Genomic DNA, 14,628 nt, shown 5'->3' on the forward strand with positions numbered 1-14,628 from the left:
CAAAACCGGAGACCCGTGAAAAGGCATAATCTGTTAGTAACAGTCATAATCCCGGGTCTGACCGTTTTCACACTACAACAGCTTAACCACGTGTTATTGTGTGTGTGTTTGTGTGGTGTGTGTGTGTGTGTGAGAGAGAGGGAGGGAGAGAATATAAGAGAGAAAGATTGAGGAGATCCCAGGGCATAACTCAGCTTAAAAAAAAAAACATACGAAAAAGACAGAGATTTATTACAACGAAATGGTTTGTAATATCTATCATATTTTTTAGAGATATAGATATTTGTCTTCGTTTAGATGGAAATATATGTGCGCACACGTGAGTATGTTTGTAAACACGCGCTTAACTATTCAAATAGACACACAACACACGCTTGTTCTTTAATGATTCTACATGTCTCGAGAATGCATCGGCGTGTGTGTATGAGCATGCATGCGTGTGCGTACGTGTGCGTGTGTGTATGAGCATGCATATGTGTGTGTGTGTGTGAGCGTGCGTGTGTGTGTGAGCATGCATGCATGTGCGTGTGTGTGCACTTTTGATGACGTGTGTGCGTGCCTTCAGGACGCCTAGGTACCCACAAGCGGGTGAACTCTCTTTCCCTCTGTTTTTTGCGCGCGCATAAAAATCAAGAAACAGGTTTTTAGGTTTCTCCTGCGTTTCTTAGCGAACGTTATGATTTAATGCGTTATGTTTGTTTGACTTTCTGTCTCAGCGCTTGCTTTTTCTGGCCGCCACAACTTGACAGCCCGGGCACATCAACACATTCCCTCCAACCTACCCAAAAAAAAAATTACAAAAACAACAAAACAAAAAAAAAAAAAAAAAAAAAGCCACGGACCTCCGCCAGTGGCAGAAGCAGCATGGCTGACCGCTTGCAACAACTATCATTCATGCTATTTATTATGTCTTCGCACGAGGAAACCGCAATGCTCACGTCATCAATCATCTGCAGATGGGAAGCTGCTCAATACTTTTTAAATACATGGACATGAAACACATAAAACCTGGAAACTAATGAAGAAACATTTCACGTTCATCTTCAACAGTTCAGCACTAAAAACGCTTTTTGAGGAAGTCAAGGTATGTTTAGTCTGGATTTTGTTTTGATAACAAGCCTACAACAACTGATTAATGAACAGACATGGGAAAAAACTGATCTCTGAAAATGTTATTTCAAACAATCTGGTTTATCTAAGATAATTACGTTGATAATATGGAGCAGTGTATAAGATTTAATATGGACATTTATATGGGTGAAATATTAAACAGGCAGACTAAAGTAATATGAAACATACAATTAAATTCTTGTCGTCCTTTCACGGTGGTGTTTCATGTTAACCACCTTTTACCGCTCACCTACCCGGCCTACTCGCCCCACACTTCAGGGTGTCGACGTTGCCGGCAAAAACTTCACTTTGCCATCCGAGTGCTTGCCACCCAATCCCCACCCCACCCCACCCACAACAAGTACAACACACGCACCCTAACTAGCTGTGGCAAGCATCCTAACTAGCTGTGGCAAAGATGTGGAGGCTGCAGCTGGGACTGCGACTTGGCACAACAATTAGTGACAAGGTGGCACTGTGAACCTCCTGATTGGCTGTTAGAAGCGCATAACGGCGCCCTCTAGCGGAAAAGAAGCCAAACCGAGGGACGGAAGTGCAGGGGGTTGGGCAATCTACATTTTACTGATTATACAGTCCGACAATTGCATATTTACCCTCGACTATTTGACGTGTTCTTTTCTATCCCCATTATTTGTTAAAGCTTCTTTCATAATGAATTTTCTTTACGTGACTTCACTCCGAAACAAAGCTTTAATCCTTGTTAAACTATTCAGATTTATTTATTGACTAAATTCGACCATGTTTAAGTTAAAAAAAAAATCATTACTATCAGCCAGCTTTAGTCTACGTGCATCGTCACACTATCTACAAGCGCGCGCACCGACTACCCTTGTGTTTGATTGGCTGATAAAGCTTTCCCGAAGCTGTTCATTCATTGGTTGGTGATATTTTTTCTTTCCAGCATTTCATTGGCTAGTGCAAGTTTTATTGGATGCTTGTTTTCTTCCCCGCAGCTGTTCGCAGGTTATCACTATTTTTCTTGCTAACTTCTTAATGAGTACTGCAGACTTTCTTCTCAAACTTTTACTGGAGTGTATCACTTGCAACACTCAAATAGAAAAGAGAATAAAATTTACGTCTGAGACAGCTGTTTGTTTACTGTAGACCCCCCGCAATAAAACGCGTTAACTTCAGAAAATCAAAGGAAAAACAAAAACAAAACACATTTTGCCTGTCGACAGGACTGGTGGTGGGTGATTTTCTCCAGGTTCTCAGGTTTCCTGACATATAGCGCACTTCCCTCTTTATTAGTGCAAACACCTTTCACGAGTTTCACATTATTATATAAAAAAGCAAAGCAACCAGCCGAGTTGATCTTAAATGTTTGGAAAAGCCCACAAAAAATACAATAAATCATTAAATTAAATTACCTTACATTGTCTGGTTATGGATATCTTACACTGGCTGCTTATCTTGCAGGAGCATGCTCTTAACGCTTGAGAACAATAACGAAACATTGACAACATGCGAGGGATAGCAAAACAAACAAATAACATATGAACTATAAAAGAATAAACAACCGTACTATACAAAGAATAAAATAAAATACAGAAAACACAAAGAGGAACCAAATAGCAAGAACAAGAGAGTAACATGATATTGCAAAAGGAAGGGTGTGAACAAGGACTAGCATTATGGGAAAGGTTGTTAGAAGTAATGTTTACGGAAGATGTGCGTTTTCAATGCATGTTTAAAGGATTCAATAATGGATAGGTGGTGGATATGGAAAGGGAGAGAGTTCCATTGTTTACCCTACAATAAGTAAAACTCCTGTGGCCATATGTTGTTGTTATGGTGACAAGAAGAGCAAGAAGACGACCATCAGACGAGGAGCGGAGTTGTCTGACTGGGACGCAAGGGAAGAGCAGATACTCATCCTTTGTCTACCTGCCGCACGCGCAGGTGAGGTAAGGTGCAATCGCAAATAGCTGCATCCGATAGCCCGCGCGCATCTCTCTAACGAAGGAGGAGCGATTGTTGCATTACTAGTATCGTTGTCACGTGCTTTCTCCCAGGCGTGTCGCTCCGCGAAGTACCGTGTCCCACGCTTTCTTTAGATACCCGGAGAACGACCCGAAAGCTAAACAAAACTTGAACCTTCGCTTCGAGAAGATTGCAACCTGTCTGTTATCTAAAGACAGTCGCCAGGTAGTTGCAGTTCATTTTATTTGATTACAAATGAAGCTGTGATAGCCACAATCCACCCAGACTTGCTCCAGATTACAGAGGAGGATGGCAGTTATCGAGGATACCCACGAACTGTTCAGTTCGTCTCAGATCGTTTGTAAGTGATGGCGTCAGCTACCCAGCAGTTTCACAAACTGGGTAACATCGACCCCAAAGGGCAGAAAGAGATAGGCCGTTAATTAAGATGGCAGATCAACTAAGACTGCGAGACAGCGATGTAGGAAGGTGGGATGAAGAAATGATCATCCTGGTGAGATGGACGGACGTCTGTATAGGACGCTGCATGTGGAATCGTGAATTAAGACTGCAAACGAGTTAGTTATTAAGGACAGTTGTAAATGAACTGTGTTTGTGTAGAACGTCGACAAGCTAAGATAAAACATCCAACAAGAACAGCTCGTGAATAATGAATAACAAGAGTTTTATATTATTACGGATAGCCTGTGCTTCATGGATAGAGATTGTGAATAATGAACAGCTAGTACTTCGTGGATAGCTTATGAATTAAGTAAACTCGTCAACTATACACAGCTTGTGAATAATATTAAACAAATTTAAGTATGGCTTGTGAATTATATATATTGGTAATTATGTGAAATTCGTAATAAATACTTGTATTCAACAACGGGTTACTTCTTTTCAGCTTCTTTGCTCCTCTGTCAGGACAACATGCACATTAAATCCTCACTTTATAGAGACGATCAAACAACAACTTAAAAATACAACCACCGGTACTGCATTTTGTTTCAAAAGTTGCACCTTTACGTTAGGGTTGATTGGGTGCACACACATCTCCTTTACTAGGTTTGTGGCGAGGAAGCGAATTTGAATATGGCCGCATAATCTGTGGGGCTGAAAATAAATGTGAGAATCGGGCCGTAATGACTTTCCTTTGAAGTCTCGGAGTTGAAAGATACGCGTGTTTCGCTCCGAACGTTTCAAGTCTTGTAAAAGATCTTTGCATGGAGCGCTGCAGCTGGCAGTCCACCCACCTACCCACCTAGCCACTCACCCACCCACCCGATACCGGGCCCTCTTACCCTGGAAGTTTCATCTCTGGGGAGGTAAGCGAAATGTGGAGTAGCGTCACTGCTTCCCTCCCCTCACCACGTGCAGTATTTTTACGTCATCTGAAACATCGCTGTCATTATATTTTTTATGTCATTAAGCGCATGTCGTCGTGTATTGTATTTTTACGTCACTCAGTATCGCGGGTGTTTTTTCGCCAGCAGCTGGCGGCCATCACAGTCTGTGGACGACCCACCCGCCTGTAACACCCACTACACCCCACTAACATTCCGTGTGTAATACCCAGGTACACAAACATCTCTCTCCACTCCATGTTCTCGCACAGGAAACGTTCCCAAGTTAGACTTTTTGTTTATCTTTCGCTTGTTTCTTTAATAATAATAACAGTTATTCATAGAACGCATACCCGGACATCAAAGATGGATAAAGGCACTTCACATGACACAAAAATAGACAAAGATAACGTGGAGTGCATTATTCCAGCGCGATATGCTTTTTTTTTACACAAAACTCTCATTCCTCTTTTTTTTTTTTTTTTTTTTGCACGGACACATTCACAAGCATATTAAATAGCAAGCAACACTTCACAACAGTGAGGCACTATTTTCCTTTAAGTAAAGCGCCTTGAGCTCAGCTTTAATGGTGGAAAAAAACGCTATAAAAATAAACATGTTATTATGACTTTTAATACTAGTCTTGTGGGTTGTTCTGTAAAGAGAGAAACCGGAATTATTGTTCAGCGAATGGTCGCAGATTTCACAGACTTAAATGTTTATAAATCTATAGTTAAAAATCAACCTGAAACGTTTGCGTTTTTTTTTTTTTTTCAGATATCAGTAGATATAGGCGATATAATCCTAACCTGGATATTTCAGCTCCTAAACCCATCTTTTAATTAATTATCGCTACGATTCACACCTGCAATCAACGAGCGCCGCTAACAGTGTACTACGTCAGGTTGGTTGGTACTACATATTGGTCGCAACAATGCCTGCAGTCAACACCAGAGAGAGAGACAGAACGAGAAAGAGCGACAGTTCGGGTTATTCGGATGTTGAAAGTCTGCTTTTCTCGTGGTTTTGAAAAACTGTAACTTCAGCACGAAAACTGCAGACTTTCAACGTCCAAATAACCCGAATTGTCTCTCATTCGCTCTCTCTGTCTGTTTGATGCTGACTGCTGGCAACCTTGTGAATGGAAGAAGAACCTAAAAATACTCTTGAAGCGTCGCGAAATGGTCTCACCGTCCTTCACCCATTCCTTTACTCGGAGCGCGTGCATGACAATACATAACACACAGACCAACAACACACACATACCAGCAGTGTTACGGCATTATATAAAAGGTATAAAAATCAAAAGTTCTTTCTCCTTTATGAAGTATATAATAAAGTCAATGTTACTGTATCCTGTCAGAAGGTATGAAATAAAATCCTTCTTGAGGGTATATAATAAAGTTGTATAAAATAAATCAAATCAAATCAGACTTTATTGTCTGTCGAGGAGACCCAAGACAGAAACTTAATTTTATTTAATTTTTAAAGAAATTTAAAATAAAATCAGCGTTCTGTATCTCATATGAAAGAATAATATCAAATTAATATTACTTTATCCTGAAGAGATTATAGAATAAAACCAGTGCTATGTACTCTGCATGAAGGTGTATACATAAAATCTGTAATGTATTCTGTAAGAGGGTATAAAGTATAATAATGCTGTGTATTTCATGAAAAGGTATGCAATAAAAGAAATTGGTAGAACTTTACACCTTTGACTCCCAAATTCTCCAAAGTCAGAAATCAGTCTTACTATACGCAGTCAGTTTGTCAGTGTCTTTCTGTTGGTCCAGTTATTTATCTTTCTTTCTCTCTTTCTCTCTCTCTCTCACACACACACACAGTGTTTGCCTCACTTTCTCTTTCTCTTACACACAGTGTTTGCCTCACATCTTCATAACACACGCAAAAGCATGCCTGAGCTATCTGCAAAATCACTTGCCTGCAAAAACTCCATTACATGAGTTTCAGCAGGAAAATAATCAACCCGCAGATTAAAGAGGCGGCGAATTTCCCCTCCGGGCGAAGCGGGGGCTGCTGGATCGCTCACTCCACCTTGACGCAACGCTCCTCCCGTTTGATGGCCGCGGTCTGCACGTGCAGGCCAATGCATGTCGGTGCAGGGAAAAGTATGGCAGACGACTTCGCAAGCGCCACGCGCAAGATGGAAGAGAAATTTTCGCGGAGCGATAAAGTTGGAAATTGGTGTACCTTCCACCACCGCAAGAAGTAAAAAAACAAGTCACGAGGGAAATTTGTAGAACTGGCTGGCACTACCAGCAGCCAATGGGGATGCGAGGAGAGTGAAGCCATCACGGCAAGAAAGCAAGTAAAGCGGGTACGAGAGTGTGTGAGAGAGAGAAAGAGAGAAAGAGAGAAAGAGAGAGCTGGGATGTAAGACAAGTGGGATGCAGACCTGAGTTCCCCTGGACAGTATTATAACAGCAAAAACCCTGATCACTTTCTCCCTGTACCCTCAGGATGAAGTGTCCATTTACACCGAGTATTTTCGGAATCATTAACAGGGTGGGGGATTTCCTCCCCCTTCCTTACATTTGGCTCCCTACCTAAATTCCGTATTTGCTTTAAACAGCTGCCTCTGTGTTGATGGAGGGAGAAGATGCTCTGTTGAAGTCAGAACTGGCCGCCAGCAAAATGATAGTAATATACTTTGCTGTTAACCTATCTGACATAAATGTGAGGTACATTCTACCCGTTTCTCATTGGTTTTTGAGCACTCTAAGCCACTTCCGCTTTAGCACTAAGCGACTTTCTCTTGTTGTGGTAATCATAGTACAAATCTCCTTATTTTCTGGATAAAATATTTACCTTTCAATTTATTATTCATGCGTTCCCTTGGAAGTTATCCTCATACCTAGATTTACTTTAAGCGAATATGTTTTTCTTTCTCTTACAGTGATCTTTACTTTTCGAGCGATTTCTTTCCCAGATGTCCAGCACTACTGTCTGCGATTTCACAGAGGTCTAAAGGAATGTTACCAGATACATTAATTCTTTATTTTTAACACTTTAAGAGAGTGAAATTTTGATTTATCCATTATTCTACAAACATTCAATACCAATGATATATAATAATTAACTGCTATAAATCAGAAAGCAGGAAATGATTTTCAAGATGCAGGATACTTTATTCTTCCATTATTCCATTCTTTATTCTTATCCCGCGAAGGGATATTGAGATTATCATTTATCCGTTCTCAGAAACATTCGATGTCATTTCTATATAATAATCAATGTTAATTATATATATATATATAAACACAAGGAATTTGATTCCACATGCTTACATACTGTACACAGAACCCCACTCAGTTAAAAAAAAAAAAAAAATGTTTCGCGCGTATGGTACGACAAATATGGAGCGCATGCACACTGTAAATATTCAGTAAATATGAGAATTATGACCACCAATGAGAGTTAACACTTCTTATCAGGCATCCCCAACGGTGCACTTGTTGTCTTGCATGTGACTTTAGCAAGTTTTACACGACTTCATTTGGACTGGAGTATTAACATTTTCACTTGTGGTAAAGATGTGTGTTGCCGGTTAAGACACTTTGGAAGAGAGATAGTGTCGGTCCAAGTCATTCCTTGAGAGCATATATTATTTTCTGGTACCCTCCCCAAGTCCCATCAACTAGTCGCCTGTTTCAAAAACTTCGATCTTGAAACCCAACTTTGCTCTGCAGATCGCATTGAGACCGTCTGAAGGTTGGGTCATGCCGGACATGGATGAAGTTTTTCTCCTGCAGTTTATTCTTGGCGTTGAAGCATGGTCTGTCACTGGCCGAGGGCTGGGTGCGGGATGTTGGACTTACAAGCTCCTGACAGGAAGCGATGCAAGACTCGATGACGTCCGTCTGCTTGAGGATGTCAGCACGTGGGGCTGTCAATGCCTCCCAGTTGGTACAGGCAAGACAGCCATGTAGTTTATCTGTACCCGTCTGGTTCCAGCACCTGACGGCCCTCACCTGGCCGAGTTGAGATGCTGGCGGTAGATGGAGGAGCAGCAGCAGCAGCAGCAGCAGCAGCATCACCACCATGGTCGGGCGACCGAGAGGAGGGCGGGGTTTGGCACGGGGGCAAAGCTAGGACCGTGCTCTAAACGCCACCCACTAAAACACGGGTGCGCGGGTATTTCTGCTTGAGCCTTTCCACGCATGCGCTGCCTTCAACGGGTGCATCTCTCACACCCACGCATTCACGCAAGCTTGCACATACGTTTGAACTCCGGCAGCTGCAGCCACATTAAGCACAATAAACACGAGCGGAAAGGTCGACCTTAGTGTGATGTACGCGGCGTAGTGGTTCAGGCCATTCGTCAGACGCAGAAAACCGCGCAAAAGTCAGCAAACGATCATGGCTGCAATTGTTAACCCCTTCGCACCCTCGGTGATGCTTGTGACTCGGGATTCACAGAGAAAGGTACAGCAGGTGGTGGTGGTTATGTGTGTCTGTGTGTGTGCATGTGGGGGGCGAGGTGTTCTATTACAAAGTGGCAAGGGTTAAGAAACATATATATGGAGGTGGTGTAGGTGTGGGGTGGGGGGTTAAACAGCGAGGTCTCAGTGTAAGATGACAGCACGGAGGAGCCGATGAAAGGAAAATGGCAAGGTCCGTGCCATCCCGGCATGCCACGCGCAGTTGCCAGGGCGAGGGTTACCGTTCCTGTTTGGCATCCCGCAGTAAAGGTCATTTACTCCCCCCCCTCCTCAACGCACCATCTCCAATCAAAAGTCTCGGCTAGCACACCATTTTCTCTCCCCCCATCTCACCCTCACCCCTACTGCACCCTCTCTGTAGGTCTGTTAACCTTTTGCGATCGCTGTAAGAGTCAGCTGACTGTATAGCCATCTCCTCCGCCACTTCTGCTGCTGAAACATCTCTCTTGATTTTGCTCTGTTTCTTTCTTCAGCCTCCCCTCCCACTAAGTGAGGAACGCAGCAAGCTACCAATTTGCAACCGAAAACAACACTCCGCAATCCCTAAAGTCAAAACACGACAGAAACACTTGATGTTGGTGGAAAGTTAGCAAAGAATTGCGCTCAGTATTGAAATTCATGGTGATTTTTTTTAAATAACACACACGACTATCCATCATTATAACTACTGATTTCACTGAACACCACAGCTAATCTGAGAGTCCTTTACCCTCTACAGCGATACCTCGGTTCTCGAACATAATTCGTTCCGGGAGGACGGTCGAGAACCAAATTGTTCGAGAACCGAAGCAATGAAACCCACTGGATTAATTCGTTCCAAGCCCCAGAAAATGCCTATTTACTGGAAAAACATGAGTCTCAACTGTATTTATTAAAACAAAAAAAAAAAATAATAAAATGTTTTGTACAGTACAGTAAATTGTGTACTGTACCTGTACCAACCAGTCCTCTTCAATAAAAACAGGGTAACTGTATCTTTTGCTGAGGAGAATCAGAATCTTGCTCTGCAGTTGCTTGTCTGATTTCTTTACGGAAGAATTTGTCAATTGTTTGCTGTTTTTTTTTCTCCTTTGCAAAATTTTGCGGAAAACATAACATTGTCATTAAAATGTTAACTGCTATATTTGCTACCAATTTATCAGGGTGATGTTGTTCAACAAAATTTGCGACATGCCCACAAAAACGTGACTCTCTCTCTCTCTGCACTCACACTGATGACGCAAGCAAGGCGCGCTGGCAGAATGAACGCCATTCGGCTCAACTCGCTCAATCGACAAATTTTCTAAGTTAGTAAACCTTGGTGATCCCCCTTCAAATCAGGTGAAAACTGTGGTTCCTCTCAAACGGAAAAGACTTTCTTCTCAAATTTTTGTCCCCCTTTCTTTTTCTTCGCCGAATTAGTATCTTACCTACTCATTCCGAAGTTATTTTGTACGCGAGTAAACATTTAATCCAAAGTCTGTTTGTAAATGAAATAGTTAAGTCCCTTGGTGAGAAGCCCAGACCAAAAGGCTGGAAGTAAATAAGATAAACAACTGCCTGCTGCTGATGGCGGCCTGCTGTAGACACCTGACAGACGAACACAGCCACCTGTCTCTAGGACTGCAGACTCGATCTCCCAGGTAGACCCTGGGATTGTGGTCTCACCTTCGCCGATGGACCCACAGGGAGGTTGATTAGTCTTTGTTAATAACGCGCGCGATGAGCGTCAATCAGTTGCACCGCCAGCCAATCGCCGCGCGCCGGAGTTGATGCTCCGCGAAGCAGCCACGCGCACGCGCACTCTGCATCAAACTTTGATGGGACTAAAGCACTAAAGCTATGACAAAAAAAAAAAAAAAAAAAAAAAAAAAAGCGATGCAAGAATGTATCGAAAGAATGGAGCGAATGGTCAGATATCCTACCAGCTTGCACATCATCACCCAGCCATTCACTCAAGCCAACCGATCGACGGACAGCAAGAACTCACGATTCTCCCGGCTTCGTTGTTGTGCAGGTTCATCAGCATCCTGGCCAGGGACCTGGAGTGCCGCGGATGGTTCTTTTCCTTCTCGCGTACATCCACAAAAGCTTTGGCGAAGCGGTAGCCGTACTCGATATTGTCACCACACCCTCCCCAGATCCAGTCCCGGTTGAGGTCCTTGGGTCGCCGCGCCCTGCTGCAGCCACAGCTCTGCAGCTCCCCCTCGCGGCAGGAGCGACTGATGGCGTACACCACTCCAGCAGCCGAGACAGCGTGCGTGAAGGCCGCCTCCCGACTGGCTGTTGACAGAGATCATCATCATCATCATCATCATCATCATCATCATCATCATCATCATCATCATCATCATCATCATCATCATCATCATCATCATCAATCAATCATCACGTCGTCGTCCGTCATCGTCATCATCATGATAGCAAGCTCACACAACATGTTTGGACAGATCATGATGACACCGGCAGTACACCTCCGCCACAGGACAAAAAGTTCAGACAGTTCACAAAGGGCGTTAAAAAATGTTTACGCCGGTAATAAAGGCGATGAGGTCACGAAGGCAGAGAAAGAAAATTTTTTTTCACGAAAGCTAACGACGAGAAGATTGAGGCAAATGTGTAGGTAAAAGCTTTACATGGGTAACAATGGCTTTGCACAAGTGAAGCCTCGGCAACTATTTTCCCATCATGCGCTTGAGGTTGTTAATGGATGGCTCTACTTGCACGGACCACTCAGCCACTGGAGTTCGTCACACTTTTTGCGGAATTACTTCGAGAATAATGGCGAAAGATGTATAGATGTGCAATGTGTTTTTGCAGCCACGGATACACGCACTCCCTTCTCCTCACACAAAGATGCAGAAAAAGAAGAAGGGGGGTTTAACGCAAGATGTTCACCAGCCTGCCCACCAACAAAACCCTTCTGCCAGCTCCCAACCTTTGAACCGCAGCTCTTGAGCTTTGATCGTTGGACACCAGAGAAACTATACAGGTCAATGAAAAATATGTTATTCATTACATGTAGACAGGCTTGCATTGTTTTTATGTTGGTTTTTATTAATTATAATTGAACTTTAAACGAATTCTTTCCATTCGTCGTGGATTAAAGCCTGCAGTTGTAATATTGTCGTCCAAGACATTATTGCTCTTAAGCAGTAAGATCTGAACCATGGCTGAAATCTCGGACAAAGAAAAAGCAAACAAAAGCTTTTTGAGAGCAAAAAAAGTAATTAAAAGAAACAGAAGACGAGATACTCTGTTAGGAGCATCGGAAGAATAAAGGCAGGAAGAGATAAAAAGTAAACTGGTCTACGAGAGATAAGGTTCCACTATAGCTCAGAGGGAACTATTAATGTGATTTCCGAGATAGGAAGCATTCTTTCATGATTTTTGTTCAAGCAAAAGTTTCGTACTGATAACCTCCCCCTAGTGCAAGGGTCAGGGAAGGACGCCCTCTAGGTAACAACATTCTTTTACAATCACATATCGCACGAAAGATCTCTGGAATAATAATAATAATGATATAGTTTTAATATCTTTTTCTTTCTGGAACACTTATATAAAGTATTTACTCACATATTCCTGCCAAAAGATACAAAACCTCGGTGTCAAGATTTCAGTGATGACAACATCGAGGCCGAAAAATTTTCAACTTACAAACTGTTTACGCTATGGGAAGAAGAAAGTAAAAGGATGTGTCATTGTTTGTACCTTTGAACACGCTGTAAAATGATGGAAGATACTTGAACTCTTAATGCTGATAACTTTTATGCTCTTAAATACGATTTTGCAAATGACGGATTGTATCATTGCATTGATGCTGGTAACCGGAAATAACGTACGAACTGATATAAAACTCTCGACAACCCTGCGAGAGGTGGCTGAAGGAATAAACAGTGTGTTTTGTTTCTCGCTCTTGCCACCACATCCTAAGACCGGTTGACCTAATTAGTCTCTGTCTCTTGTTCTCACACCCTAGTCTGCCATGTTGCCTGCTCGCTCCCTCCCTTAACGATCGCACCTCATATCTGTCCCTGCGCTTGCACGTGAGAACCGATAACATAACTGTACTAAAACACACGTAAGACCCCTCGTCCTCTCCTCCCCGGCAACCCAGTTCTCCTCCCACACACTGCACGTGTTTCCTATCTGCACCTCTTAGCCTTCAGTCAAATCCCAAGCTTGTTAGAATGTTTTGCCCTCACCCACCAACTACACCACCACCGCCACTACCACCACCATCTCCCCTCGCCACCGTCAGTGGTTTTTCGTTTGCGATGTTGATGTCAGGCAGTAAAGCCCCGGTTATCTCCCCCTGTTGCGTGAAATGTGACCTTGGCAGATAACTGAGCTTGTGGTGCTTGTGCGAATCTTCAGCCGGTCCGATTATTAGGGTCGGATTGGGCTTGCATGGGGCCAGGCCAGCAAGGCAGGGGAAGGTCGAATCTCAGCAGGTACAACCCCAACATCGCCCTACCTTCAGTTTTATACTTCCTTTTTATGTTTTAAAATGAAGACCTCTGTTTTTCTCTCCCTCTCTCTGTTTCTTTGCAGAGATTCATGAAAACATCTTTGCCAGTCGCGATCCTCCTCTCCCATCCGAGATACTCAAGGTGGCAAATGTGGTATAGAACTCTATTGTAATTGTTCATGGATAGGGTTCGAATCTCATCATGGAATGTCAACGATGACTTTTTTGCACTATTTTGCTAACCTCAATGACCACTGAGGACAACGAGAAATGTTTGATCCAAAGTTGAGACATTCATGTCTCCAGCCATTCTCTGACAAGAGAGTCTCAAACAGTGGACTCCTTGTACCCCGCCAAGGGGAGATAAGTTCTTTCACAAGCAGGCAGGGCGTCGCTCCACACGTCAGAAGGCTTTTAAACATTTGTGGTAGGTCGTTGTACAAGCCTTTGTTTCCCAGAGTTTAAAAAAAAAACCAAGTGCCTTGCGCAGATGAAGCGTCCTTATTCATGCATGTGTTTACACGTGTTGGTTCCCCTGCGCGAACCTGTGTTTTTGGGCAATGAAAGGCTCAACAAGAGGTTGCATACGCTGAGAAAGTAATCCCTGTACTATACACTTGACTATACCCCTGTCTGGAAAAGGCGGTTGTCGAGAGCTTAGTCCCATAATTACAGGCTGTTACTGGGATTGTCGAGTGTCGCCATTGTAACAGACTCGCTCGGCGGCTCTTGTTTCTTGAGAACTAAATTACCATGTTTCTCTACAAAGTAGGTTTTGTTCTATCGTTCTGAACTTTGAAAACTGGTTTAAAATATTACTTATAAAAAACATAGCAACAAAAATGTTATTCTTTGTCGTAACCTATTTAAAGTACACTCTTGAAAGAAATCACATGGAGGCACAGACAAGGATGTGGACATCATACTCGTCAAAGCAAGACTTTGTATGTATTGAAACAAATGAAAACAAAAACCTTAAAACATCTCACTGTGTGGAGACAGAACTACAACCTACACTACATACACGTGGCTGTGGGCAATACCCGGAGGAATGAAGAGGGTGCAGGTAATCAACATGACGGGTAGTCGACTTTTACTTTCGTACTGCTTTCTTGACGACACAAAGATTCAAACATTATTTTGAACAGTTCTCTTTCTATGTAGTTAAAAAAATTGGCTGTTAAACTATGCCCCCTAGTTGTGGAGTTACTTATGCATGGAGATATAAATGCTCCCTGAAAAAGTTTTGGCAGACGACGTGGACTATTTTTAGGGAGCTTTGGGAAGAACTGAGGTTTACAAACGGAGCTGC

The 14,628-nt window shown here is 42.8% G+C and overlaps 1 protein-coding gene across 2 annotated transcripts in view; it reads right to left on the bottom strand.

The window, feature by feature from the left end:
* The window catches only part of LOC112571725 (protein Wnt-5a-like), a 104,488-nt gene that overhangs the window by 23,258 nt on the left and 66,602 nt on the right, over positions 1-14,628 (bottom strand). For both annotated transcript variants that reach the window (XM_025250963.1, XM_025250962.1), the window contains exon 4: positions 10,836-11,128. In XM_025250963.1, the coding sequence (XP_025106748.1) occupies positions 10,836-11,128 (293 nt within the window). The remainder of the gene's footprint in view (positions 1-10,835; positions 11,129-14,628) is intronic.

This window comes from Pomacea canaliculata, linkage group LG9, assembly GCF_003073045.1.
Source record: "Pomacea canaliculata isolate SZHN2017 linkage group LG9, ASM307304v1, whole genome shotgun sequence".
NCBI lineage: Eukaryota > Metazoa > Mollusca > Gastropoda > Architaenioglossa > Ampullariidae > Pomacea > Pomacea canaliculata.